Source organism: Phaseolus vulgaris, chromosome 7 (genome assembly GCF_051622355.1).
Source record: "Phaseolus vulgaris cultivar YP4 chromosome 7, ASM5162235v1, whole genome shotgun sequence".
NCBI lineage: Eukaryota > Viridiplantae > Streptophyta > Magnoliopsida > Fabales > Fabaceae > Phaseolus > Phaseolus vulgaris.
The window spans coordinates 49455886-49483146 of NC_143504.1; the positions used below are offsets into that span (position 1 = coordinate 49455886).

Consider the following 27261-nt stretch of genomic DNA (forward strand, 5'->3'; position numbering starts at 1 on the left):
ATTATTTTTAATTAAAACTAATATATGTATATATACCAAAACTTGATCTCACATTTTCTATTTCCATCCATAGACAAGATTTTACTTATATATATATATATATATATATAATGACCTCTATATTATTTCCTAATTTTTTTATACTTAAAAAGAGTATTTAGTTCGATTTTCAATAAACTTATAACTGCTTAAATAATTTGTGTCGTTTCATTTAAAAGAGTGAGTAATGGTTTAAAGTTCAAATAGTTAAACTCTTATAAATTTTAGATAATTTTCAGTTATTTCAACCACTAAATTAAAAATTGGTTTTGAAAGTGTGGAATTGTGTTTTCTAAAGTGAAGGACTTATTTTAGAAGATAAAGTAATACATGTATAAATCATGCATGCATTAGAGTATTAATTTTTATTTTCTTATCAACAATTACTTAAATAAATAAGGGTTTAAAGCATATTATTTATTCACACTTTTAATTTAGTCGTATTGTTTTTTAAAAATTCAATATTCAAAAATCAATAATAATAAAAAATAAAAAATAAAAGAACCGCCAAAGTTGTGAAGAGGAGTAGGTTAAAGGCGTGGAAAGCAAATAAAATAAAATGTGGAGGTGTCTCCCTCTCTCATCCTTTACGAAAACCTAAATTCTGCACTGCAACGTTCTCCTCACATCCAAAACGCCACCGTTCTTCTTTTCTCTCCGTTCTCCGAAGCTTCGAGAATCACAGTAAGTTCTCTAACTCTCTTCTGCTCGCGTTAGGGTTTCCACATTATCCTTTGTTTTCACTTTTCAATTTGTTTTTTCGTTCGCAAAGAATATTCAAATGCGAGTTCTAGCGTTTTCACTGTTCGTTAGAGTTGAATAATTGCATTCTCTTTCTTTGTTTTCGCATCTGAGCTTGTGCTCTTCGTCTTGTTCGGTTAAGTTCTTCTGCACTCTTTTCTTGAATGGTTGAACGTGGATTTGATATTTTTGTGTCGGTTTGGGATTTCTTTATTCAACTGGTGCAGGGTTTTATTTTAGGGCATTGGAAGTTGCGGAGTTTGATTTTTGGGTTTTGTAGATTTCGAACGGTGATTCATATTGTTAACTAGTCCTCTTCTTAATGAGTGTGTATGTAGATGGGACAATTGTTGAATTCTTTATCCCCTCTTTAATTTGTGTTATTTAATTAATTTGATTTTTGTGTTCTGTTGAAAAGGATACTGATGAGTTGTTGTTTCCTGTGTTTGGTTTCCTAGTTGCTGGGATGTCTGGAGAAGTTTATGATGGACAAGATGCTGGCTATGTGCCTGAGAACCCTGAGTTTCCGCAAAATCATTCTGAGGAACACGATGGAGGAAATGTGATTGATGACTCAGGGTTTCCGCAACTGCAGCCCGATGAACATGACGAGGCCAATTTGGCCGAGGATGCTGATGTTCCTGAAAACAATTTTGATGAGAATGATGGAGAAGGTTTGCCTGAAAACCCTGATTTTCCTCTGCAAGAACATGCTGAGGAACAACATGGTGAAGGAGACACGACTGAGAATTTTGACTCTGAGGAAAAACAGGGATCTCAGGAGGAGTTGAAAGGAGGTGAAGTAAAAAAATGGCCAGGGTGGCCTGGGGAGAATGTTTTCAGGATGTTGGTTCCTGTCCAAAAGGTTGGCAGTATTATTGGTCGTAAAGGCGAGTTTATTAGGAAAATTACTGAAGAGAGTAAGGCTCGTATAAAAATTCTTGATGGTCCCCCTGGAACTGCAGAAAGAGCTGTGAGTATATATTTTTCAGTTTCTTGTCGTCCATGCAGTGATTGATAATGTTGGATATTAACTGTTTCAAGCACATTATGCATTTTTCCTATCTATCTATAGGCTTATTAGAATTATTTGAATGAATTTATTTTTGTGCTTGTCCTGCACCACCCTACTCACAGTTAGGCTCTTATGATCTTCCTTTTCCTTCATTGATCCATTCTCTTATTGAATATGTATATGCATAGTTAAGAATACCAAGCTGTGGCCTTACATGACCTACCTCAAAGTTCCTATAGTGGGTAGGGGATTGGTTACTTTGCTGAATTATAGATTCAAGATAACTAATGCATAATTTATAGTATAAAATACATAGAAATGCTTAAACGTAAAGTATTATCTAAAGTAATAATATATTATTAATTCTTAAGCAAAAAGTTATAGTCTAACGCACATTGACCATTAATTTGAGCTATAACATTGTGAGAAATGAAATTACACGAAATTAAAAGAAAATTAGGAAGATGATGGAATTTATAGAAAAACAGAGGGTCATGACAAGAAAGACAGTGGAATTTGATGAACTATGAATAACACACTATACAAATAAACAGTGGTAGTCATATATGTCTTAGCTAAGTTGCAGCTGTTAAGTGTTTTTTGAATTGCAAAACAGAGATTGGAGGTGAACTTGGCAAGAAATTGAATGGGCTTGGCAGGAAAAGGGGTTGATTGTGCAAAATGTTAATATATGTCGTAGTTAAGTTGCAGCAGTTAAGTGTTTTTTGAATTGCAAAACAGAGATTGGAGATGAACTTTGCAAGAAAATGAATGGGCTTGGCTGGAAAAGGGGTTGATTGTGCAAAAAAGGGTGAATCCGGCTATCATATGCAATCTGGCTGCTATTTTTCGATGCAAAAATGCTGTACTATGAGTTTCTTGTGGCCACCAGCTGCTGTGATGCTCTGCTGCAGTGTTATAGTGCTGCTGTTGGTACCTATGGATTCTTTGCTCGATCATTATGAATCAAAGTCATGAAAACATAATAAAGGGAACATCTATTTGATAAATCAAACATACATCATGCTTAGTCCTATATTTTTTAGTATCTGATTAGTACCTTGATGTAGAAAACATATATTTGATAAAACAAAGTTACATAATAAATTTGAGATGAAACATAATGTTTCATTCATGATAACACATGAATATTATTCAAAATAAAACAAAAAATTATTAAGGGAGTAGAAGCATAAAATAAAAATAATCTAGTTGAACCCAAGAAGTAATAAATAATCAACAAATTAATATATAAAAAGAGATGTCTTTTGTCACGATGACCAAATGGGTGTGTGCAGGTTGTCAGCTAATATGAATGATTAAAGTGGCTTCAAATTGAAGAGCCAAAGTTCAAGTTGCAGGAAACAACAATGAGCATTTACAACTGCTGAAACGTTGTTTTTGACTTAAGAATCAAATAGTCTGTGCAGATTTTGGTGGAAAGAAGCGTTCACTTCCTGGTAACTTCAGAACTTGGTCGGTTGGTGTCTTGCCACACTCCCTGAAACACTTTCCTCGGAACACTCTTAAGTTACTAAAATAAGAATTAAATAAGCTTATGAAATTTGAAATATATCTAATGTGTAGATCTGAAACTATATGGAAAAAATTGTAAATCTGAATATATCTAATTAATAAAACTGAAATATATCTTGGTACATTTAATTACTTCATATAATTATCAAATTCCTCTCAAGATTTACAATTATTAAATAAAGTATTTATATTCATTTTTGGATTAAGGGATGATGCATTCTTCCTAAGGAATAAAAATAATGTTAAAGAAAATTTAGTTTAAGAGAGCTATTAATTTGTTGCCAAAGACACATTGATTGTTGGAATGAAAATAAGGTTAAAAGCTAGAAAAGATTTGTTTTTGTTTTTGCTAGTGATGCAATAGTGATATGGTTTTTGCAACATGGTGATGAATCAGCCTTGGGTCAAGTATATAAAATTAGCTTGCTTTAAAATTTGAAATTTAGCTACTTATGTTGTGTTTCTTTCTCAATTCTCTTTTTATGCTTTTAAAAGGTAATGGTTTCTGCAAAAGAAGAGCCAGATCGCACCATACCGCCCGCTGTGGATGGTTTGTTAAGGGTTCATAAACAGGTTGTCAATGTAGAGCCTCAACCTGCTGATGGTGCATCAGGTGGAGCACGCACCGTTGTTACAAGACTTCTAGTGGCAGATACTCAAGCAGGGAGCTTGATCGGGAAGCAGGGAGCCACTATAAAATCCTTTCAAGATTCCACAGGTTGCAATATACGTGTTCTTGGTTCAGGTGCGCCTTCAAGCTCTGTAAATTTATTAGGAAATGTTGCTTTTGTTTGTCAATGAACACATTTCCCTTTTCAATATTTTCCCAAGTTGTAGTGAGTCTTTGATGCTACATGTGTTATTAGTACCACTAGATCTACCCTCAGTGGTGTACTATAGTTTTGTTCTGATGTTCTGATTATGTATTTGAAAAGTTGGTTGTGTTGTCAAGTAATGAGCTAATATTTAGTAAATATATATTTGAAAAGCACAAGTTAGCTTTTGCGGTACCTGAATGATATATTATATACAACAGAACACCTCCCAGTTTTTGCTCTGCGAGACGATAGTGTTGTTGAAATACAAGGAGAATCTTCAGGGGTTCACAAGGCTGTTGAACATGTTGCAGTTCATCTACGTAAATTCTTGGTTGACCGCAGCATAGTTGGTGTATTTGAAACACAGGTGAGTTCATTTACTTTCAGTTATTTATTCAAAATTGAAAGGTGCCAATGGCGAAATTAAAATGTATATAGAGAATTTATCTCGTGAGTGTAATAATGTCATGACAAGTCATCAAGTCTGATTTGAATACTCTAAGCTATATACAGAATGTTGTTTTCAAGCTTGGGTTATAGTTGATGGTTTTGTGATTGGTTAGTCATATTAAATGTAGGATAATCATTGCCCTCCTCCACATGATCTTCATCTTCATTAATGTCATCTCTATGACCTTCATCATTTTCGGCAATTGGAGGAACCTCCAAATTATCCATAGGTGCAGCAACACCACCTCTACTAGCATCTTCATCTTCTCCAACTTCAACTAAGATGTCTTCATCTAAAGCATCTAAACTTGAATTTGCTTTCTTATCCTCCACTGCCCTTCATCATCATCATCATCAGAAGCAAGATCATCAATGTTATAGTCTTTTGTTTTCCTAGCATCCTTGTCTTCAATCTTGAATTAGGCCTTCACAAACACCACATCATTCATGGTCTCTTGTTGTAAAAGATTTCTTTTCTTGTTATGCACCTAAATATAATTTTATAAAACTGATTAACACATAATACTAGCCTCTCAAAAATAGTTATAAATCAACTTCATAAATTTAAATTCTTACCCTCTCAAAAACACTCCAATTATGCTCACAACCGCATGAGCTACAAGTCAAACTCAATACTATAATTGCAAATCTTTGTAATTTCGAATTTTGATGGAGTTTTAGTGTTGAGTGCATGCTCGAACTACCAAAAGAATCCATACTCTCGCCTTGACCATTAATCATCAATATCTCCCAACAACCTATCCAAACAATCATACATTCCACATTTCACCCCATAATCAGGTTTAAACTCAACATCATTGTGTAACTTGGGATTAAAGTAATAGCCGGCATCATGCAATGGCCTATGCATTTGATCAATGATTCCCCAAAGGGGGCTGGAGCTAAGTAAAATAAAAAGTTATTATTATTACCTCTTACTAAATCCATTTGTGTCTTCTCTTTAGCAATATCCATTTCTTCATAAATATATCCCATGATTGGTTTTGTGCATGCACATCACCTTTAGTTTCAACATTAAATCAATGCAATGGGTTGCACAAATTGTCCAATATAACTCGTCTCTTTTGCATTAACAATACCTGCCTTGTAGTTTGTTGCATTATCAACTACAATTTGGATGAGATTCTCTTCTCTAACCTCCTCAACAACAACATCCATCATCCTGAATTTTTTTTCAGCTGTCTTGCATATGTTAGAAGCATCAATAGACCTCCACTTTGGACTATTTACCAAATAATTAGGTACAGTTCTCCTACCAGTCTATTCATTTGTCATTATTGTGCATCCATTTTACTTCAAAAATAGTTTATGTTCTCCCAAAATCACATTGGTCTTTTCAACATCTTGCTTCAAATATTTCACCCTAATTTCATGGTATGATGGTGGTTTAAATTTGGCGCCATGAACCCAAGCATCCTCTTGAACTCTTCACTCTTTGCTAGCGTTGTTTTAGAAAAATAGAGAAACTTCTTGACATGCATCCTCCCTCTCACTTTTCTTTAAAAGGGCATGGGTAGTAGTTTGAGTGCCTCTTTTATTGAAAATACTTGATGACTCCTCACCCTCTTCTTGACTTAGTCTTTTTCTAGATTTTTTGAAACACAAATACTACTCTCCCATAAGCCTTATCTAGATATTGATTTCTTCAATCAAATTTTGCTACAACACAAAAATCACATCCAACATTAAATTTTCAACATCTTTAGGAACTGCCAGACATGATTCGACATCCTCTTTGAAGTCCCTGCCAAACGATGCTTCAATTGATAAATCCCACCTATTAATACTTTCTCACAATATTTACATTTCACATTTCTTGCTTCCCCATCAATTAAAACATAATGACTCCATACAAGATCAATCTTTGGTCCAATTCCACTTCCTTTTTTAGTAGCGTCACCTAAACTATTTGATGCCATTTTTTCCCTTCAAAATCTATAAAAAGTTGAGCAGCGGCAAGCTCAACAACAAAAGGAACAAAGCATTAAAAAAGAAGCAAGAACAATAACAGAAGAAGCGAGGGCGGCAAGCGGTGATGACTACGAAGGTGATGAACGATGATTGTGACTCGTGAAGCTTTGCATGTATTGTGTGGCTCATGGCTTCTGATTTGCGATGCAACCCTAGCAAATAGAATGTAAGCAAGTAGTATTGGGCCTTATTCTAGGTTGGGTAGGTTTTTTTTAAAAGCAATAATGGGCCTTCAAACCCCACCATCAAAAGATGAGGAGGATTAAGTGAGCAACACTACATACTTGCTCCAATCTGTGCCTGTGGCGCGTCAGCTTGACTCCCTCTTGTTGAATCATGCGAGTTTGCGATTTTAATCGTGATTTTAACATCATTGGTTAGCTAGGTTTCCTATAAATTGTATATGTGTTGTATTTCCTGTTTTTTTATCATTCATTGCTTGTGTAGTTTGAGAAGGGGTTTCAATGTTTTCCGAGTGTCATCACTTTATTTTCACATGCTTGGATTGAAGTGAACTTTGAGCTTATTTATTTTTTGACGTTTATGGATCAATTCTATTACCATTCATTTTATGGATAATTATTTTTTTTCTTCCTTCGAAACTTTAGATGCAAAGGCCAGATGTTCGAGCAAACCAGAATGTGCCACATGGCCCACCACCACACCAACCTTGGGGCCCTCCTCAAGGTTTTCCAGCTCCCGGACCTGGTAGTGGTGGTGGACCTGCTTTCCCACCCAATCCTCAGTATATGCCCCCTTCACATAACTATGATAATTACTACCCTCCGGCTGACCTGCCTCCCATGGACAAGCACCTTCATCAGGGTCCTGCACCTGCCTATGGAAGAGATGCTTCCATCGGAATTCATTCATCCAGTGGGCAACCGCAACATTCTGTTGTGACTAAGGTATCCTTTTTGCCTAGCTTGACTTTTGCAGAGAGGAACAATTGATTTAAAAGATTTTGTTTATTTTTTGTGGCTTAATGTGATTTCTTTTGAACTATGTAGGTCACGCAGCACATGCAAATTCCTCTGTCCTATGCAGATGCTGTTATTGGAGCATCAGGGACAAACATCAGCTACATCCGTCGTGCCAGTGGAGCAAGTATTACCATTCAGGAGACCAGGGGTGTGCCAGGAGAGATGACTGTTGAGATAAGTGGCACTGCTTCACAAATACAGGCTGCCCAACAGCTAGTGCAGGTATTTTGTTTTAAAGGGTTTTCGTCATTGTTTGATTGACTAGCTGGGTTTTTCTTGTCAATTGGAATTGGCAATAGTTGAATCTATGTGTAGTATGCCTTTTCTTGAATGCGTTACTAGCTGGGTTTTTTCTTGTCAATTGGAATTGGCAATAGTTGAATCTATGTGTAGTATGTCTTTTCTTGAATGCATTACTAGCTTCCAAACTAGTTAATTCGTGTTGGTATATTAGTTTCAAATACAAATAATATGTCTTTTCAATATTCATTCTTTTACATATAATTAGAAGTGAATGATATAAAAAAGTAAGCGTCGCATAAGCAGAGGGAATGCAGTTGACGTACACGTATTTTTTTATTTCTAGTATTTTTGTCATGAGGTTTGAATGACAACGGTTGAAGCTAGGCTTAAATACTGTTAATGTTGCATGGGATAGAACAGATTGTTCATCTCAAGAAGAAAGGTGCAGAATGAAGTGACAATTATTTTAAACATTGTTGTTACGAGCGTGTTTGTTGTTGTCATCACTATGGTTGATTTATTCTGAATTGTCTTGATGTGTCCGATGCAGAATTTCATGGCTGAAGCTGCTAGTGCAACTCAGGATCATATGGGGGGATCAATGAACCAAGGTTACAATTCCTATCCTACCAATGCTCCTGTCTACGCATCTCCGCCCTCAGGCGCTGCTGGCCATGCAGGCCATGTACCTTCCGCAGATTATGGACCCGTTTATGGCACCAATTATGGCTATTGAGAACATTACATTTAATTTAGATGAGGAGCCATACGATTTGTAAACATTGCAGGCATATATTCTCGCTGTATTACAGTTCGTATAATGACTGATAGGATTTAGAGGATGATATGATAATGTGCTAGTTCTTTTTATGGCCTTAACTTGCTTTTTAATCCTTTATGAAGTAGCCTTTTTTGTTTCCCCGTTTTGATCTTTATCTAAATCTTTTCATATCAATGTTTTTATCATCATGCCGTATTTATAAAATAGCAAATTTTGATACAAAGCTAGATTTTTATTTAATTTTTATTTTAAAAAGTTAAATTGGTTTTCAATTTCTAGTGGATATCATTATATAGAAGTCTTAATGTGAAGTAAAAAAAGAAAATAGAGTATAAAATAGTACAGCTTAGGTTGAAGAAAGTTTAGTAGCTTTAAAATTTCTAAATTTGGGTAATTTTGTTTACTTTTAGTTCATTGCTTATTATCTGTAAATAAATTTAGTTTTAAAACTATATTATGATATTTAAATGCTGATGTGTTACCTGGAGTTACACACCTGTGCGAAGTGGCATCCGTGTTGTATATTGGAGATGCCATGAGGCTGTTACATATAAAGGTTTCATGTGCTAAGTGTTATCTGTCCTTTTAAGAATACAGTGCTTAGAAGATTTTTAAATTTTGGTAAGTCTCTAGAAAATGTGATTTTTTATTCTATTTAAATCCTTATAAAAGTCAAATTTCAACCTTAAATTTTTTTTTCTAGTTATCATTACACAATATCGTTATACTTTTATTAGGACTACACAACGAAAGTAGAAGTACAAGAACAACTAAAAAAAATATTTTTTCTACATTTAGGATTTTAATTTATTATATTAATTTTAAAAAAATCAATTTAGTCTTACTTTTTTTTAAAAAAATATGAAATTTGACTTCTTTTATTAAATTTTCCCCAAAAATGTTTAACTGTCAATGATGTGTCAAATGTGAATGGTATTATTATGCATATATGTCTCCACGTTAAAGTCTCGTCTTCAATCTCAACCCTAAATCCATTTTCTCTTCTTTCTATCTCCCAACCTTAACTATCTTCCTCTCACGATCACATTCTCGTTTCGGTAACAAATGGAACACCATAATCCGTTTGTTGGGCAAAATCAACAACGCAATTAAAAATCTAATATAGACATTTATATTAAATATGCAAGATTTGATGTCGCACATCAAGCTTTTGAGACCATATGTGAACCTAATGATTTCTCATGAAGTGTTTAATTGCTAGATATTGTCAAAGTGGTAGATTTGGAGCAAATCTATGCTAGACTATGCAGTTAAAGGTAATTTTTTTTTATCAGCAACTCAAAGGTAATTAAACCCAACAAATCAAAGGAATTGACACTGACCATTTGAAAACACAACCCTTTTCAAAAAATACCCAACAAGCTTACTTGCACAAAAGGGTTAAATTGAAGAAGAGTTCCATGGTTGATTTGAGATGTGAATGTGAAATGGGAAGAAGATAAAATTCTAAAATTGCAACTGCTACTATTGCCACATATCCATCCCATTCCACCACCATAGCTGCGAAGAAAATAAAACCCTAAACGTGGGTGCTTACATGGACATACAATGTGTCTTAACTGCATAGTCTATGTTTGCATACCAGTGACATTGTGCGTACCAAATCATCAACAGTTAATGTCGTTTGTGAAAATTTAACAGATGAGATCAAATTTCATATTCTTTAAAAAAATTTAGACAAAATTCATTTTTTCAAAAATCATTATAGTAAATTAAATACAACCTTAAATATAGGACCAAAAAGTAATTAAACTTAAAAAAATATAAGTGTCACATGTTTGCACTTGAAAAAAAAATTCGAATTAACTTGAGAAAAAAAAAAGTTGAGTTTATATGTCCAACATTTTGAAATATTAACATTATTTTATTAAGATTGTTTATTGATTGATTATGTTAAACTGAAGTTTTTGTCTAATTACTCCTTAACATTTTTATAGAGAAAAACTGATTATTATAATATTAAATTGCATCTTATCCTTATATACTCACCTGATTAATTAAGCGATATATAAAAGGTGTAATCAATAAACAATAAATAACTTATTTTATTTAACTTAATTAATAAAAATCCAAAGACTTATAAATATATATTAGTTAAAAAAAATATTAATTATTTTTATATTATTGTTCAATATTCTTGCTAAATCTAGTGAATTTGATTTTTATTGAGTATTCATAGATCACTATTAAAGCTCATTTTCATATTCACAATTAAATAAGGAATTCTTTTGACAACTCGTCTTACCACTCTCTACTACTCATAAGAAGTTATAATTCCATTTTTTTTTATCCAAGAAGAAGATGAATAATTCAACAATAGTAATCAATCTTAAAACACATATGAGGCACCTACTCCAAAAGAATAGTAAAATAATATAGAATATGATGATAATTATGTAATAGAAAATGATGAGAATATTTGAATTCGACTAGCCAAAAATACCTAGATCTTGTGCATCAACATTAGGCTGATCTCTAACAACATCACATCTAGTTGCATAGCTCATGTGACAAATAGTTTGTGACAGACAATAACCATCCCACGTAAAAAACTATTGACAAAATTTAAAATTCACGACACAAAGAATGTCACTAAATTGTGAAAAATGCCATTACACGTTTGAGATGAAGTCAACACTTAGAAGCACACGATTGAACACACCAAACAACTCTCAAATGATTGATGTAAGAGATAAATCATAATGATCATGAGTAGCTTCTATTTCCTATATCACCGAAGCTCGATAAAAAAAAGTTTAGAGAGAAACATTAGTAAGCATTAGAAGAAGTTAACAAGTTGTTAAACGACAATTTTATGACTAAAATACTTAGTTATTGAGTCAGATAAATTATTCCAGATAGATTGTTAAATATTATATAGTAAGATGAAATGTTTTTTTTATTAAAAGGTGTTTTACTATATTTAGTCAATTATGGTTTCTATATCTACTTGGGAATTTACCCGATCAAGTTCACACATAGAAATATTCAAAACATAATTGTTCATACATTTATACAAAGACAACTCATCAACATGTTATTTTAAAATTACATTTTTATTAAAATGAAGGAGACTCATGTTGATCTTGGGGTTAAAGAAGGCGATTTGACGCGTCACTTTCTTACAACCTTCATCATAACCTTATAAGATGCTAGTTTCAACATCAACTAGTTCAACCTTTGATTCTGCTTGCATCTTATTCACCATATCTAGTGCTTTTGGAGCTTCACTGAACTCTCTTTTGTAAATTTACATTTGACCTCTTTAGTCATATTTATAATATCATTATCCTTTATTCCTTTTTTCTCTGTAGCATTCTCCTTGACAAGAACCTTGGGAGAAAATGTTAACAACTCTTATTTTTCAAAAGGCTTGTTCAAATCCTTGCGCCTAATACTCGGTGAACATTCTTAAAAACATCATTTTTTCAATGGTAAAAAATTAGGATTAGATGAAGAATCCAACTAAACAACTTAATATTAAATGTCAAGTCATCAACATATCACCTTTCTTTAAAGGTAAAAAGTTTGACTACTAGAAACAATATATGATTACATTCTTCAAACATATTAACATGGTGAATGTACTAGATAATGATAATTATATCCGAGTAGACAATAAAATGCCTGGATACTTTTTTTTTTTTATTTTGACGGTGAAACTTAAAAAAATGAAGAATCGAGAAAAAAAAAACGTTTACATATCGATTTCCATGCTCATTAGATTTCATTGTTGGATGAGAATGATTAAAAGAAACAAAGCTACAAAGTATAATTAAAGAAAAATGACATTATTTTCATCATATTGATCAATCACTTCTCTTAAAAAAAATTCATGTGTCACTATTCAACCACTATTGTGGTCTCTTAACACATAATTGATCACTTAAAGGATGTCAATAAGTGACAATGACAGGAATAAAATTAAAATTATAAAAGAATAGACTTATTAGTTTAAACCACAGACAATTCACAAATTAGTGAAGAGCCAAAGTGTTATTTAAATCTAAAGATAAAAGACAAACCATTTTGTCTTCGTAGAAGGGAGAGAAAAGACAAATTAGTTTAAAGTAGATAAATAAAATCATTTAGTACAAATACTTAATTACCACAATATCTCCCTTCTCCAAATCTCAAATGAATGCACCTATAACCATTCCGATGCCATTTTGTTTATTAAACTGAAAATCTTGTAGTACATATGAATCAATATGGCCAGAGTCCAATGGAGAGAGGTGTCGATGGTCTGGTCTTCTATTTAGGTAAAACACACTACAGCGTGCAAAATACCATTGTTTTGGCTGGTCATAAACATAAAACATGTCACGTACTTGAATCTACTAAATTTGGAGGGAAAAAATTCTAAAGGGAGAAATGTAAACAAGATATTGCAAAGTAATATCTTGAAGTGCAAACCAACAACCTTTTCGTGTCAAAAATCAACTATGTAAATAAGGAGACTATTACATATATCACTGTTTGAAAAGCATTCACGCAAAAATGAAGCAAAAAATTGGGATCTCGGGATAACAGCTCTGCTTCACTGGTTCGTGGAGTAAAAATACCTTTGAAATCAAAATCAAAGGAATACTGTAGAGACTGAAATGCCCAAAATCCCTTAAAATGCTTGATGAGAAGCTAGCTACCTTTCATGTATTTGCTCAAAGTAATTTATGTAACTCTATTATCTAAATGTTTAAGCCTTAACTTTTACAGAATGAAGAGAACCAGAGAATCAGAAGAGTTCTTTCACATGAATGGATATCAGAGTGGTTGCAACCATTTTTCCACAATCTATCAAGTTGACACATTCCCCACTGTTGATGGAAGTTCAAGCCTGGGCAAGAGTTCAGAGGCAACATTGTCAAATGAGACAAGGTTGAGATGGTTTCTGTTTCCGTTCATAACATTTGACAGATATGTTATTTCCTGAGATACCACATTCTTTTCAAGTATGTCAAACCAAAATTCATCATCTTCGCTGAGGTTTGATGATCTTAATATCTCTACTACCTTCTCCAGTTTTGCTACATTCCTACCAGCACCACAGCCCATGGCTGTTGCAGCACCCACTGCATTTGCAATTGCCAATGTATTAACCAGTGGCATGTTATGTATAAAACCATAGGCAATAGCAGCTACAAAGCTGTCTCCACACCCAACAGTATCAATAACATTCACCTGATAAAAGTTTAGAATTCAAATTAGTTAAAACAAAAAGTTAAAGGTTGTCAAAGAAAAAAAAAGTTGTCAGACACAGTTTATTAAATACTATTACGAGACAAGCATTTTTGAACAATCAAAGAAGAAATAACAACATATACATGATTCCTTCAATGTTAGGACATTAGAAACGCACGTTTGACTCATCAAGGGAAAAAAATCTTCCAGTTGAAGAAACCACAAACAATATTCATAAAATGTGGTTATAGCCTTAGTTTTAAACCTTTTGATTAATTTGTTGTTAACAAGATTGCACCTTTAAGCTGATAATACCTATGAAACTATGAATACCAAAGTGGGTCATAGCACTATTAAGCAGAATGGCAGTATAAAGTGGAAAAAAAATATGTTCAAAATTTGCAAGAATTTAAGAGGCAATGAAGAAGATTAGAATGAGAAGCTAATGCCTTGAATCCAGGTGCACAAGCTATATTTGATGCCGTTATTAGAATTGAACCCTTAGAACCCATTTTTACAATCACCCATTTTGTGCGGATCCCTCTTTTGAGAAACTCCTGGCCTGCCAATATTGGATCTTCTATGCCCGCTAATGACTCAGCCTGTCATGCAAAACAACAAAATCAAAGATGTCAATAAATTAGATAGTTGGCTAAACTGCCTACAAATAGCAGAAACAAAAGCAAATTTAATTTGCATCACGTTCTGATTAACAAAGATAGAAACGAGACTTTTTGGAGTCAGGACAGGGCACCACAAATTCAAAGTTTACTAAAATGAGACTTTGAAATGGCAGACCTAACGCAATTTGGAAACATAGATTGTGAACAATCTGCAGAACTGTCATCCATGCTTAAAAAATAAACTTAGATACCACCTAATGGAAAAATTAAGCAATCTGCCATCTGCGTTGCCTTTCTATGGTAGATAAAGATTCTGGAGGCAGAGAGATTTATAAGAAAACAGAAGTGCAGATGAGAACTAAGCTGGGATGAAGGTTTAGAGTCATCCTTATGTGTGTGTATGTGTGTATAATTTACTCATTTGGTCCTCATAAGAACACAATCTTTACCTTTTAGTCCCTACACATGCCATTTTAATCCCTTTTAGTTCTTACCGTAGTGATTAAAAAGACTAAAAAAGATGTGTAGGGACTAAAAGAAATAAAAAAAATGATATATGTAGGACTAAAATGGGATGTTTTTATCTATAGGAATGAAAAGGTAAAGTTTTTACTATTATAAGGTTTATGTAAGTAATTAAACTTAAAAAAATTGGAGAAAAAACAAATTCCATGGAAAGCTGTAAGAACAAGGTACCCATGTGACTGAGGAGGGCAGTGAGTGTTGCAATATGTATGCAAACAAAACAAAGGGTAGTTAGGGCTGCATGGTTTACTTTTCTCAACCTGAACCAATACTTTTCTTATCTGTTTAATGGGCTATCCTTAAAGTCTGTGGTTGTCAATAGATTGGTCCAGAAGCTGCTGGTGTTGAGTCTTCATCCATCAAAGAAAGTAGAATAAATTTGTAGAGATAGGAAAAGTTAGCATGTAAATAGTTGACAATCACTGAATCAGAAACAAAGGAAAAAACAGTTTGAGCTTGTACATCAAGCCTAACTTATCAAACACATTGAATTCTAAATGTGGTTCGAGTGAAACAAAGCCACTAAATAATAATGTGAAAGGCACCTTAACAAAACCAAGGTGTACAGTAGGGAAAAAGGGAGTGGCAACAGAGGATGGTGGAGGGTCTGGTGGACAAGCAGGAAAGATGTGTTATCATTGATCAGTAGGTATGGTTTGGACTGTAAAAAGATGTTAATCATTATGCAATAGGCTCAATTTTATTCTGAGAAATACAGATGATAAACACGGTCCAAAAGAGTCTGAAATCTGAACAATCGACTGACAGAAGAAAATGAATTTTCAGGATTACTTTTAATTAAAGATTATGCTTCTCTTCATACTTCCAAATGCTTCCTATGATTTTTGCTACCAAGGTTGAAAGAACAAATGAAGCAAACTGAAAGTTACAAAACTAAACAACACTTTTAAAGGTTCTAGATAGATACAGTTTTGTGGACAAAATACTCTTTGTTAAGGTGAAAGAGTCCATAAATATGCAAGCAGAAATATATACAGCATACAAAAAGGGTTGGACAAAATATGTCCATATTGAGGATGGTGGAAACACTGCATAAGGTTCCAAAGGTGCTAAAAAACACAGAATATTTTTATGAAGTCCTTAATACGAAAACAAGAAACTGAGAAACGGAGACAGATAAACATGGAGTACTTGCTGCCCACATCTAAATGCAAAGTGCAAAACAGTGATATATAGAACAATGAAATAAATACATACATACATATACGCACACAGAAGGCAAATTTGATAGATTATAAAGCAAAGAAAAGAGCAACTACATGGCATCATATCATATCAGAAATAGTACAGCTTAACCTAGAAGCAGAAACTATAGGCAATCATAACTATCAAGGATAAATGCAATATGAGGTGAGATTTAAAAGAAACCTCATCAGAGGTCAGAAGAAGAACGTCACTCATTCTCAGTAACTGGTTAAGAGCTCTTTGTTCATCAGGGCTCCCAGTGGAGAGTTCCTTTCCACGTGGTCCAGGATCAAAGAAGATTGATGTTCCAACTTCAACAGCATATTCCATTGCTGAGAGTATCGCACCAGGAGAGAGCTCGTCAAAGCCATAACCATTACAGAACAAGACCTTTGAATTTTCAATAGCTATTTTAACTTCACTGGACAATTTACTCATCCAATGAAATGCAGGCTCCTTGCTAAAATCAGCCCGACTAATAGAGAAACCATGCATGGTTAGGTCATTGTAAACAAAAAAAAATATGAAAACAAATCATACCCACCCCAATATCTGCAACACAGATTAGAGGACAGATGACTTTTACCTGCAAAACCCATGTCTTTGCAGAGGATCAACAAGAACCCAACATAGAAGAGTATCATAAGAAGCACTGCCACTACTAGAGCTGTCGATGATATTGTTACTATTTTCATTAGTAAGTATCCCAACCAAACCAATGCCCTCATCATGAAGCACGTCTGACAGAAACTTCCCATAGATTTCATTACCCACATGACCAATAGATATGCAGTTGAGTCCTAGCCTTGCAGCTGCTATAGCCATATTGCAGTTCCCACCTGCTTCCCAATATTTCTACACCAAAAGCCATAGGTGAAATAAGGAAATACAATCATTTGCAGAAAATAAGTACAAAAATGAACAGCTCAAAAAGGGAAGGAAATTGTAGGAATGAAAACTGAAATTTCCATTATTAAGGATCTGTAACTCAATTAAATGTGTATTGAATAAGTATTTATCATGTAAGTACTGATGTATAAGCTGTTTCTATAATTGAATAGGAAATAAGTGCTAAATTATTTCATATAAGTTGTAAACTATTTTCATAAGTTCTTGAAATAAGCTGAAAACTACTTATATAAACATATAAAATGTTAATCTAAAAATTCTCCAAAACACTTAAATGTTTCTATAAATTTCACTAAAAACAGTTATAGGATAAGAAAATAAGAAGAAAAAATGAAATAAGTTTCTATAGGATCGGGGTCAGTTCTGCAAATCATTTTGCTTTGAAGGAACACTTTAAACAATTCTCCAAACTATTTTCATAAGTTCTTGAAATAAGCTGAAAACTACTTATATAAACATATAAAATGTTAATCTAAAAATTCTCCAAAACACTTAAATGTTTCTATAAATTTCACTAAAAACAGTTATAGGATAAGAAAATAAGAAGAAAAAATGAAATAAGTTTCTATAGGATCGGGGTCAGTTCTGCAAATCATTTTGCTTTGAAGGAACACTTTAAACAATTCCAAGTATTTGGTTTAACAAATAAGTTGTGGAAAGGTGTGTGGTTTCCATCATCTGGTGCATTTGGAAACATAGGAATGAGATAGTGTTTAATCAAGCAAATATGGATGCAAGTGAAATCTTCTCTCTGGTTCAAGTACAGTCGTGGGATTGGTTAAAAAGCAAACTTTGATCTTCGTGCGGTTTGAGAGGTTTGCTTTTAGGGTGCTTAAAATAGTTGTTCGGATTCTTCTATGCATAAGGGTTGGAACACTCCTTTATGTTTCTTTTATATTTATTTACTAATTGCTGATTAAAAAAAAAGTTTCTCTATAAGCTAAAATAAGAAAATTAGCTTATACATAAACTAACTTGTAATTCACATATTAGTTTATTTATAGAGAAACCTCATTCATTTTCTTGCTTATTTTCTTATGCCATAAGTGTTATATGGAAAAGTTATCCAAACAGACTTTCACACAAATACTTTCATTTGTTCGCTAAAAGAATATCCCCAGCCAATATTAAGAGACTAATTATTTTTTAAAGAAGTGGATTTTAATCTCCACCAAAGTCTTCTCCATTCACGAATCAAACCCCAGAAAATACGCTTAAGGAATTCCTTAAGCAAGTACTTACACCACAAGACAAGTCTAAACTAGCTCTTCCAGACAAAAGCCAAAGCGCAATGTTGTCAGAAGGGTATAGAAGATTGAAAACCAAAATTACGATAAGGAGTTGGCAACCGTATGAGTGGAGAATGCGAACTAACAATAGTAGCAGAAAATAAGACCATCAAACCTAACGACAACTAAACTTGTACAGTTCCATTCCCAGAACTGAACTGGTTGCAGGAGGATATTCCACACCCCACAAACTGGGTTTAAATCAAAATCAACAAACCATGACAGCACGGAGCCGAACTTAGGCTTTTCCCAAACCCTAAATAAAGAAACGGAATAGCGAGAGAGAGAGAACCTTGTCAGGGGGAGACTGGGCCAAACTGTCCATGAAGGCCTTGCGCTGAACGGGCGAGGGAGGGGGAAGCTGCGGGACATTGAGGACGATGTCCACGCAGAGGTTGCTGAGAGTGGCGACATCGACGTGTTTGGAATTTGGTGGAACGTTGGAATGGAGGGAGAGGCTGGGCACGGCGATTTCGAGGCTTTTGCAGGCGAATGCGCGATTGATAGGGCGAAGGGTGAAGCATGGAGGTTTGGAAATGGAGAGGAAAGAGGAAGGTCCATGGGAGATTGGGGAAGCGAGGGTTTCGGGAGTCACTGAGAAAGGCATTCACCCACGTTTCAGCCACCCAACCAACAATACTCACACTGCGCTCTAACAAACTTCGGATTCAACAACAGACAAAACAAAGCATAGATTGTTTAGATAACAGAAACCTAATGCAATGAAATGGAATCTCACTTTTCTCCACCCCACCAATATTTCTTCTTGCTTATATACTCAACTTCTCTCTCATTCTGCTTTTCTCACACTAATTTTTAACTATTTTAAAACATTTATCATATTATTATCTTATACATTTTTATTAAGTATTAATTCTGGAAAGTGTCTACAAAATTTACTCTATTTTTATTTATTCCATCCTCTTATTATTCATTTTTTTTCAAGTGGTAACCAATTATATCGAAAATAAAGGTAGAGTTGATAGAGTTGAAGCTTAGAATTATTGGAAAAGTATTCAAATGATAAATAAGAGTCAGAAAATTAAAACCTATTTTTATAATATAAATTAGAATATATTATTTAGAATACGAAGCTCACTTTTTAAATTATTTTTAGTATATATAATTTACATGATTAAATATGATTTTTCCTCTTTGAATTATTTTTAATAATTTTGTTTCGTACATTCTTGTTAAGACGACCAATGGAATTTCATGGAAGAGCGCTTTCAGCCGCTTCGCGGTTGGGAGCGTGAGTGTGAGGATCTAAAACCTCCTTGCTCCTCCGTCTTCTTGAAGAATTGTATTTGCCACATAAGAAACTCCGCTGAAAATGTTGGAAAGTTGTTAACAGTTAGTTAACGATAGTATCTTACATCATCACTTCGTAAACTGCAGGGAAAAACATATTTAAATATTTTAAATGTATTGATTTTGTAGACAATCATGTGCAATATATAGTTCAACTAAAACTGATATCACACAGCAAATTATTTTGTTCATTGTAAATAAAAAATAAATTTTATATATTAAAAAGTTCAAAAATATTTGTTTATATTAAACTTAGGAATAAACATTTATTTATGCAATTTATAAACCAAAATGAGTGAAAATATTATCTGGGGTGATAATAGCGTACACAATACATATTGATTATTAGTCATTATCCACATTATAAACTAGCAAGGAGAGAATATGTACCATAAACACCTCAATAAGAGTTTATCCATAATTTTAATTATGGAGCTTATTTAAATAAATTAAATACTTTTACATGCTTTATGAAAGTAAAAATAAACAAAAAACAATTGTGGAAAGGTCATATATCACTTTCATAAACTCCAAAATATATTATTATAAGCAAATACATTGTACCACTCCAGAAAATGTAAACATAAACAGAAGCACAACATTAGAGGTGAATATAACGACCCTTTTATCTTTCATTTTTTTAAGTAAGAAAAAGATATGCTTTCCACGTATGTACGAAGAAATCGCCAAACCAGTCTCCAAACCAGTCTCGTGACAAATGTTCAACTTAAACGTAGACACTGCCAAAGAATCCTAGTCAAATGGCTAAGCATCATCATTTGAACTAATCTTATTATAAAAATACAGGTGACCACTGTGAGGGATCGTTGTAAAGATGCATACCGAATTCACCACAATTTTGAACCCAAAAAACTCTTTATGTTCTTTTCAACATTCAACAGTATATTCCCCTAGTCAAACCATGTGAGATGCTCAGAAGCTTCCAGCATACCTTGCGTAAAAACTACCACAAATGCTTGGTCAGGATTGCTGATTCTCGATGCATTCTCTTTGCAAAATGTTGATGTAGCTATGCTATAATTCTCCAACAGTTCTAAATTTAATCTGGTGCCGGGCCTATGATTTATACCACAATTTTGACAAAATTTAGAAGTCAAAAACCCGTATTAAAAGCATGAGGGCAATGAGTTCGGTATTTTTTTATATTAACTAAATAAATGCATTTCACAGTATTATCTCTGGTTGGAACTGTTGTTCCTTGAGTTTCTGAGCAACTTTTTCAGCTATCCCGCCATACGCTCTTGAAACTACTGAATCAGGTGCAGCTAACACTATAGGGTGCCCCTGATCACAAGCTTCTCTGACATCCACTTCTAGTGGTATCTGGAATAGTTATTAAATTCAAAAAAACATGTCAGAAATACCCAATAAATAAATTCATTTTGGTTTATCAGAAACCGTAAGTTTGTGGATTTACTTTACAAACTAGATTAGTTAAATACTCATTCCTCATGCCCGAAGAGAAATTTTATGGCAACAAAGACAAGTCAAAAGTGATTAGTTACTTATTTCATAATTGTTATAAAAGGATGTCTTAATTATCTTTTAGTCTCATTATTAATAAAAGGTTCAATAAAATCCCTCAATTTTTAAAAAGGTGGGAAAGGGATCCAGAGCAGCCAGTATAACAACTTTATTAATAGAGAAACCAAACTGAACAAAATAAGTAAATAATAGAGAAAAAGATAATCAAGTCTAAAGAGACCTATCACTTAAGTAACTAAAGGCTCTGTTCTGACTAATTTCTCTATAGAGACTTCTAAGAAAGAAAATAAGAAAAAGTGAAATTGACTTTTTCATAAGTTAGTCTAACATATGCACAAGTTCATTAGTAGAAACTCTCATATAGTTTATCCAAATTTTTATTTTCAACTTGTGCATAAACTAATATTAATTTATGGAGAAATTAATTTTATTTTTTTCTTCATATTTTTCTCTTTTAACCCAAAGAAGTCTGTTCAATTGCTTCATTCAATGAAGTCCCCATTAAATATCAACAAAATTATAATTTATAAAGTACAATCTGCATATAGATAATCAACTTACCTCGCCTAAAAATTCTAATCCCATTTCGGAGGCTGTCCCATGAACCCCTCCTTTACCAAATATGTATGAAGGTTCGCCACAGTGTGGACACTTAAAGCAGCTCATGTTTTCCACAATTCCCAAAATCTGTAAGAAAAGTTGGAATTCTCTTATGAATGGACATCAATTGTGGGATCCAGTCACAGCTTTTATATAATCCGCGAACACCATATCATAAAATAGCATGGTTCATATATCAATGGTGCATCATGGATTTCATTCTCAGCACGTTGATTGGCACACATAAGTGCTCAGAAATTAAAAGGAAAAAAAAAACTGAAAAAAGACCACATAAACATAAATGTATATTCTTCCACCAAACATTAGATACAAGATATTCCTATCGTCTACATTCACTCTAATTTTAGCATCATAAATAATTTCCCGAAATAAGCCAATAGGATTCTAGAAGTATAGCCCTCACTCTCACCTAAACACTGATTGTAATCAAATGCATACTGATTCAACAAATTCGGATTCAGACAGCTCAATAAGGACCAAGTGCTTATGTGCCTCTGATATATAAACTAGGGCAAACTAAGGTAAGCTTAAGAAGTGGCTAAAATTGTATTTCATTCAGGTCCTCAATACAGATGTTGTACGTTTCTTATAATAAGAGACACCTAACAGGCGTTTCATTTGTGCCCAACACCTATACAAGCCTGAATTAATACTACTGGAGGAAGGCCTTCTTTAGCCAAGAGTACTTTTTGACGCTACGTTTGGGCCTGTCTGCCTCAACATTGGGCTTGCTATTAGCCACTAGCTCAAAAATCATGCAAATGATGGCACAATGCCATCTTACTATATGCACACTGCAAATATTAGAAGTGTTGAAAACATAAACAGGAATGCACACACATATGTTCTGATTCACAAAATATTGTAAATGCGCAAGAAAGCTAGTGCACATTACACAAAGCGAATTATCATACCGGAACATCAACTTTATTGAACATTTTTACTCCCCTCCTGGCATCCATTAATGCAACATCTTGAGGAGTTGAAACAATCAGTGCACCTACCATACAAGCAGCCTTGACAATGAATAACCAAAGAAAGCTAACTGTATGGAAACTAGTTAGAAAAAAAAGTCAATATGAAGGAATATTACTAATACTGCTATAGTATGAAATATCAAAATATCATGATACTTTGTTCAATTTCATCTATTTAAACTTAAAAATGTTTTGTTTTAATGCTTATAATTCAATTAGTACTCAATCGAAAAATGATTCAATTCTGAATTAATGGAGCATGGTAAACAGGTCTAGTCACGATCTTCATGTAAGGCTAGTTGCCTATACCAGGCACATGAGAACCAAAAAGACCAGTGCTTAAAGTCAGACTTAGTGAAGGTTCAAGCTGTTTGCCAAAGTTGCTTTTAAAAGGGTTAACCCAAGAGTCTCTGACTATAACTATAAATTGATATATTTTTGGGGTAGTGAACTCACGGTATCCTCACTCTCAAGGTAGAGATTTACTTAAAAGATTTATCCCTTCCAATAGATAGTTATTAATTAGCATGAAAACATGTAAGGCTTCATGAAAATTATATTTGTTTCTATTGTTATAGCTCAAGTATTATAAACACATAATAGACTTTATAAACAAGCCCCACGGAAGGAATCATGCAGAATTAACTACCTGATAACTGCAGATTTTGAGACATAGCTATCTGGACATCACCAGTGCCAGGAGGCATATCCATCACTAGAATGTCAAGGTTTCCCCAGTCAACTCCCCTTGTCATTTTCTCAAGAGCATTTGAAACCTACAATAATGCAACAATAGAAGTTTAGAAATAAAACATCAGAAGATAACTTTCGCGAGAATGTGCATCCAATAAGAAATCCTTCACAGTATATCCCAACAAAAAACTTAAGTTGCAGAAGACAGTTACAGCAAGAAATAGTAAATGAAAGGGAAAATAAAAGCAAATAAGAAGAAACATTTATATACCATGGGACCTCTCCAGACAATTGGGGCATCCTTATCCACAAGGAACCCTATTGACATACATTTGATCCCATAATTTTCAATTGGAATCATTTTCTTATCTGAAAATAAATGAACAGCAAGATATTAGAATTAACTGTAATGGAAACTGGAAGCGCATTGGCCACAAAATTAAGCGTAATATATTGCTATATTGCTTCAACATTATCACCACCTTCGGTGGAATGTGGAAACTAGAAACCAAACTTTGATTTGTATTGATAGCGACATACTGATAAGAACCTAGGGAGAACCACACCAAAAAAACTAGCTATTGTAGTTAGAGGCCAAGGCCTTCCATTATGAAACTCAAGACCTGTCTTGCAATTGGATAACAACCCACCATGCTTTATAGCACTGGCACCCATGCAAGCCGGTTGTGAACTAGCCCATTAACTAGTCTTCGGCAAATACAGCATTAACACCCATTCTGCTCGTTTGCAACTAGCCACAGTGGAAGACTCTAATACCAATTGATAAAGAACCTTGCGAGAAACATACCACAAAAGCTACCTATTGTAGTTAGAGAGCCCATGGTCTTGCAATGTGAGACTCAAGTCTCGTACGTTGCAATTGAATCTTAACACAATGATGAAATTATCCAATATAAATTATTCTGAAAGAAAAGACATACCCTGAGTGACTTCAGGCTTTGTATTGATGTTCATCATTGTGGGAATGCTGGGTCCATACACATCGACATCAAGCAAACCAACCTTGAGCTGACACTTTCTCGCAAGTGCAACTGCCAAATTAACTGTAAATTCAATTCAAAGTTCAATCAGAACTTCACTCATTCAAATCAACACAACAACAAAATTGTCAAACATGAAAGAGAAAGAAGGATAAAAGGGTTTTACCAGCAGTAGTTGACTTTCCCACACCACCTTTGCCAGAGGCAATGGCTATAGTATCCTTCACCCCATCTAAGCGAAGATGCTTTGCATAGCTCCGAATACTTCCCAGACTCTGAGCACAACAACACAATACAACCCAAAACATTCAGATAGATTAACAAATGGCCAATTCAACACTTAAACAGTGTTCAGATCCCTCACCCTCATCAATCGATGCTACCCGCGAACACAATGCACGCAACGCTGTTTCAGTGAACTGACACCGCGCTATAAACCCTAAGAAACAAGATTGTTTGATTCTCCAATAAGGCCCTTGTCATCAATATTCCTCTTCTGTCACTTGCTTTCAGTTATCAAGACATGTTCCTTTCTCTACGGATCTTTTTTGTGTAATTTGAAAAAAACAATTGAGACTGAGTTCAGTTATTTAGGTTTTAAATTTGTTTGATTCCAAAAAAAATTAGGTTTTTCAGCTCGGTAATTTTAATTTATTACTGCCATATTTTGTTTTACACTTTTACCCCTTTTGTTTTTAATAGCACTGTCACGTGGCACTCTCAGTTTAGGAAAGGTTTCAATTTAGTTTTCAAAATTTTGTAAGCCTAATATTTAACGACTCAATAATATATTTCATCATTTTATATAAGATACGGTTATTTCATCATTTTATATAAGATACGGTTAAATTAGTCTCTCAAAAATAAAAATTATGAAATATTTTCTAAAATGCATTATATCAATCACCTTAATTCCATATTAGCAAGTGTAATTTTAATAGGTGTGGTGTGTGGGATAAAGTTATTTGTGTTCCAATTTTACGTAAGATTTTAATATAGTTGATTTTGTGAATTATCGAATTTGATTAAGATGAAACAAAAACATACACAATATTAATCATAACATTATATATTATATATTATTAGATTAGAGAATTAAATAAACGTACAAATAATATTAAAATGTAATTTATAAAATACTTTTAACATATATCGACCTGTAGGTGACTTTGATAAATTTCTATTAACTTTGTTCACCTAATTTCTATTAATTTTGGTCACCTAATTATTAAAGTTCAATAAGAAAGAATTAAGATATATTTATTTATTTACATAGTTATAATACTTTAGACATATAATAGGTTAAATCGTGACTATGAATCGAAAACTTTCAAACAAGAAGATTAATCAGAGGAAACATGAAGTCTTATAAAGTTATCTCGAATTTGTAACAACAATTTGACTCCATTTTGGGATTAAGAAAGACTTTAGTAAAAGATCACATGGTTACCACACAAAGGATGACAAGCAACAAAAGACCCACACTTGAGGAGACACAAGAGGACCATGAAAATCAAGTCAAAGTTGTGAATAAAACTCTAAAAGAAATAGGAAACTCTAAAGAAAAAAAACACAAAGGAGATGAACATCTTAAGAGCCAAAAACACTCACAAGAATAAAAAGCTGGAAGGAAGAAAAAGTTCCCACACTAGAGTAAGCAATATTGTTACCATCACAATTATGATCAAAATATCAAAAAGTGTATCACCCTTAGATTTAAGATAGAGAAGTTAGTACAAGTTAGATATTTGTGTCATTTTGTATGAAAGAATCATGAGAGGGGTACCAGTTGATCCGAGGTGACAATAGAGAAGAATGGAGAGAACCACCAACTCAAAAAAATGGCATCATTAAGAGGAATAGTGAAACACCCTTGCGAGGGATCATCAACCTTGTTCCTATAACATCAACCACCCTGCTCGAATACCCCAAAAACTCCTCATAACTGGAAATTGAAATGCTAGAGGAAGAAGACATTGTTACCTCTTCAAGATGTAGAAACCTCGTTGACACTACAAAATACTTAGATATTCAACCTCAGACAAAATTGGACAAATAGGTGGCCCTAACAACAAAACCACATGGTATTTATTGGCATAACACAAAGAAGGATAACCAAGAGTAAAAAATCCTCAATTATTATATCATCTCAGATCTAACGATCCCAAAAACATGATGTTTCGTATCGAATTTGTACCACCTAACAACTTCAATCAATCATTCACGTTGTCCAAGAAAGATGTGAATTTTCGTGAGCCTTTATTTACTCAAGCCTGTGAGGCCAGGAGTGGTATGGATCCCGGTTTGGATACTCATTGGTATAGAAATGAACTTTTCTTTCAGAACTTTCACGAGTCTTCGTCCACTCAAGCTTGGGAGGGCAGGAGAGGTATGGATCCCGGTCAGGTCGACAAAGAAATGAATTTTTCTTTCAAGACTCTTTACGACTTTTCATCCACTCAAGTCTGGGAAGCTAGTGTACGATATAAATTTGATCTCTCGACCACTCAACAAATTCATAATGTATGCTAACCACCCAACCACCAAAGCTCGCTCAAAGTGATTGAGGTATATTCGTTCACTTACGCGATCGATAACACCTCAGACATATAGTAGGCCAAACCCTATTTTTTACCTAATTCAAAACACATCACTAAAACAACTAATAACCCTTTAGTTATGAAAAATCAAACCATTAATCAAAGTTACGTATTAGCAACTATTAGATTGCCTATTAGAGATTAGACTAGCCAAAAATGAACTTGCACTAGGTCTACAAATAAAAAATCCACCACAAAAT

The 27261-nt window shown here is 33.7% G+C and overlaps 3 protein-coding genes across 11 annotated transcripts; 1 reads left to right on the forward strand and 2 right to left on the reverse strand.

The window, feature by feature from the left end:
- Nucleotides 1-570: 570 nt before the first annotated feature.
- Nucleotides 571-8736, forward strand: LOC137829804 (flowering locus K homology domain). 4 transcript variants are annotated; one of them, XM_090304875.1, is made up of 9 exons: nt 601-723; nt 1239-1753; nt 2537-2728; nt 3094-3255; nt 3827-4076; nt 4368-4516; nt 7200-7499; nt 7602-7796; nt 8368-8736. In XM_090304875.1, exons 5-9 carry the CDS (start codon nt 3830-3832, stop codon nt 8551-8553), a joined length of 1077 nt encoding a protein of 358 aa, XP_090161001.1. In that variant the 5' UTR covers nt 601-723; nt 1239-1753; nt 2537-2728; nt 3094-3255; nt 3827-3829; the 3' UTR covers nt 8554-8736. The 4 variants fall into 4 exon arrangements, with proteins under 4 accessions (XP_068492827.1, XP_090161003.1, XP_090161001.1 ...); XM_090304876.1 differs by having other exon boundaries at nt 603-723; nt 2537-2724; XM_090304877.1 differs by lacking the exon at nt 2537-2728 and having other exon boundaries at nt 600-723.
- Nucleotides 8737-13043: 4307 nt separating this feature from the next.
- Nucleotides 13044-19362, reverse strand: LOC137829805 (pfkB-like carbohydrate kinase family protein). Of its 2 annotated transcripts, none has more exons than XM_068636727.1 (5): nt 18645-19362; nt 16741-17009; nt 16338-16629; nt 14250-14402; nt 13044-13800 (listed from the first exon to the last, which is right to left on the reverse strand). In XM_068636727.1, exons 1-5 carry the CDS (start codon nt 18957-18959, stop codon nt 13417-13419), a joined length of 1413 nt encoding a protein of 470 aa, XP_068492828.1. In that variant the 5' UTR covers nt 18960-19362; the 3' UTR covers nt 13044-13416. The 2 variants fall into 2 exon arrangements, with proteins under 2 accessions (XP_068492828.1, XP_090160555.1); XM_090304429.1 differs by having other exon boundaries at nt 16338-16486; nt 18645-19112.
- Nucleotides 19363-19483: 121 nt separating this feature from the next.
- On the reverse strand, nt 19484-25053 carry INDH (INDH1(iron-sulfur protein required for NADH dehydrogenase)). Of its 5 annotated transcripts, XR_016523032.1 has the most exons (9): nt 24826-25039; nt 24628-24736; nt 24402-24524; nt 23732-23829; nt 23417-23543; nt 22705-22790; nt 21731-21856; nt 20616-21007; nt 19484-19679 (listed from the first exon to the last, which is right to left on the reverse strand). XR_016523032.1 is itself a non-coding variant. In XM_068636728.2 (8 exons), exons 1-8 carry the CDS (start codon nt 24829-24831, stop codon nt 20849-20851), a joined length of 834 nt encoding a protein of 277 aa, XP_068492829.1. In that variant the 5' UTR covers nt 24832-25053; the 3' UTR covers nt 20179-20848. The 5 variants fall into 5 exon arrangements, 3 of the variants coding, with proteins under 3 accessions (XP_068492829.1, XP_090160557.1, XP_090160556.1); XR_016523033.1 differs by lacking the exon at nt 23732-23829 and having other exon boundaries at nt 24826-25033; XM_068636728.2 differs by lacking the exon at nt 19484-19679 and having other exon boundaries at nt 20179-21007; nt 24826-25053.
- Between the last annotated feature and the right edge of the window lie 2208 nt (nt 25054-27261).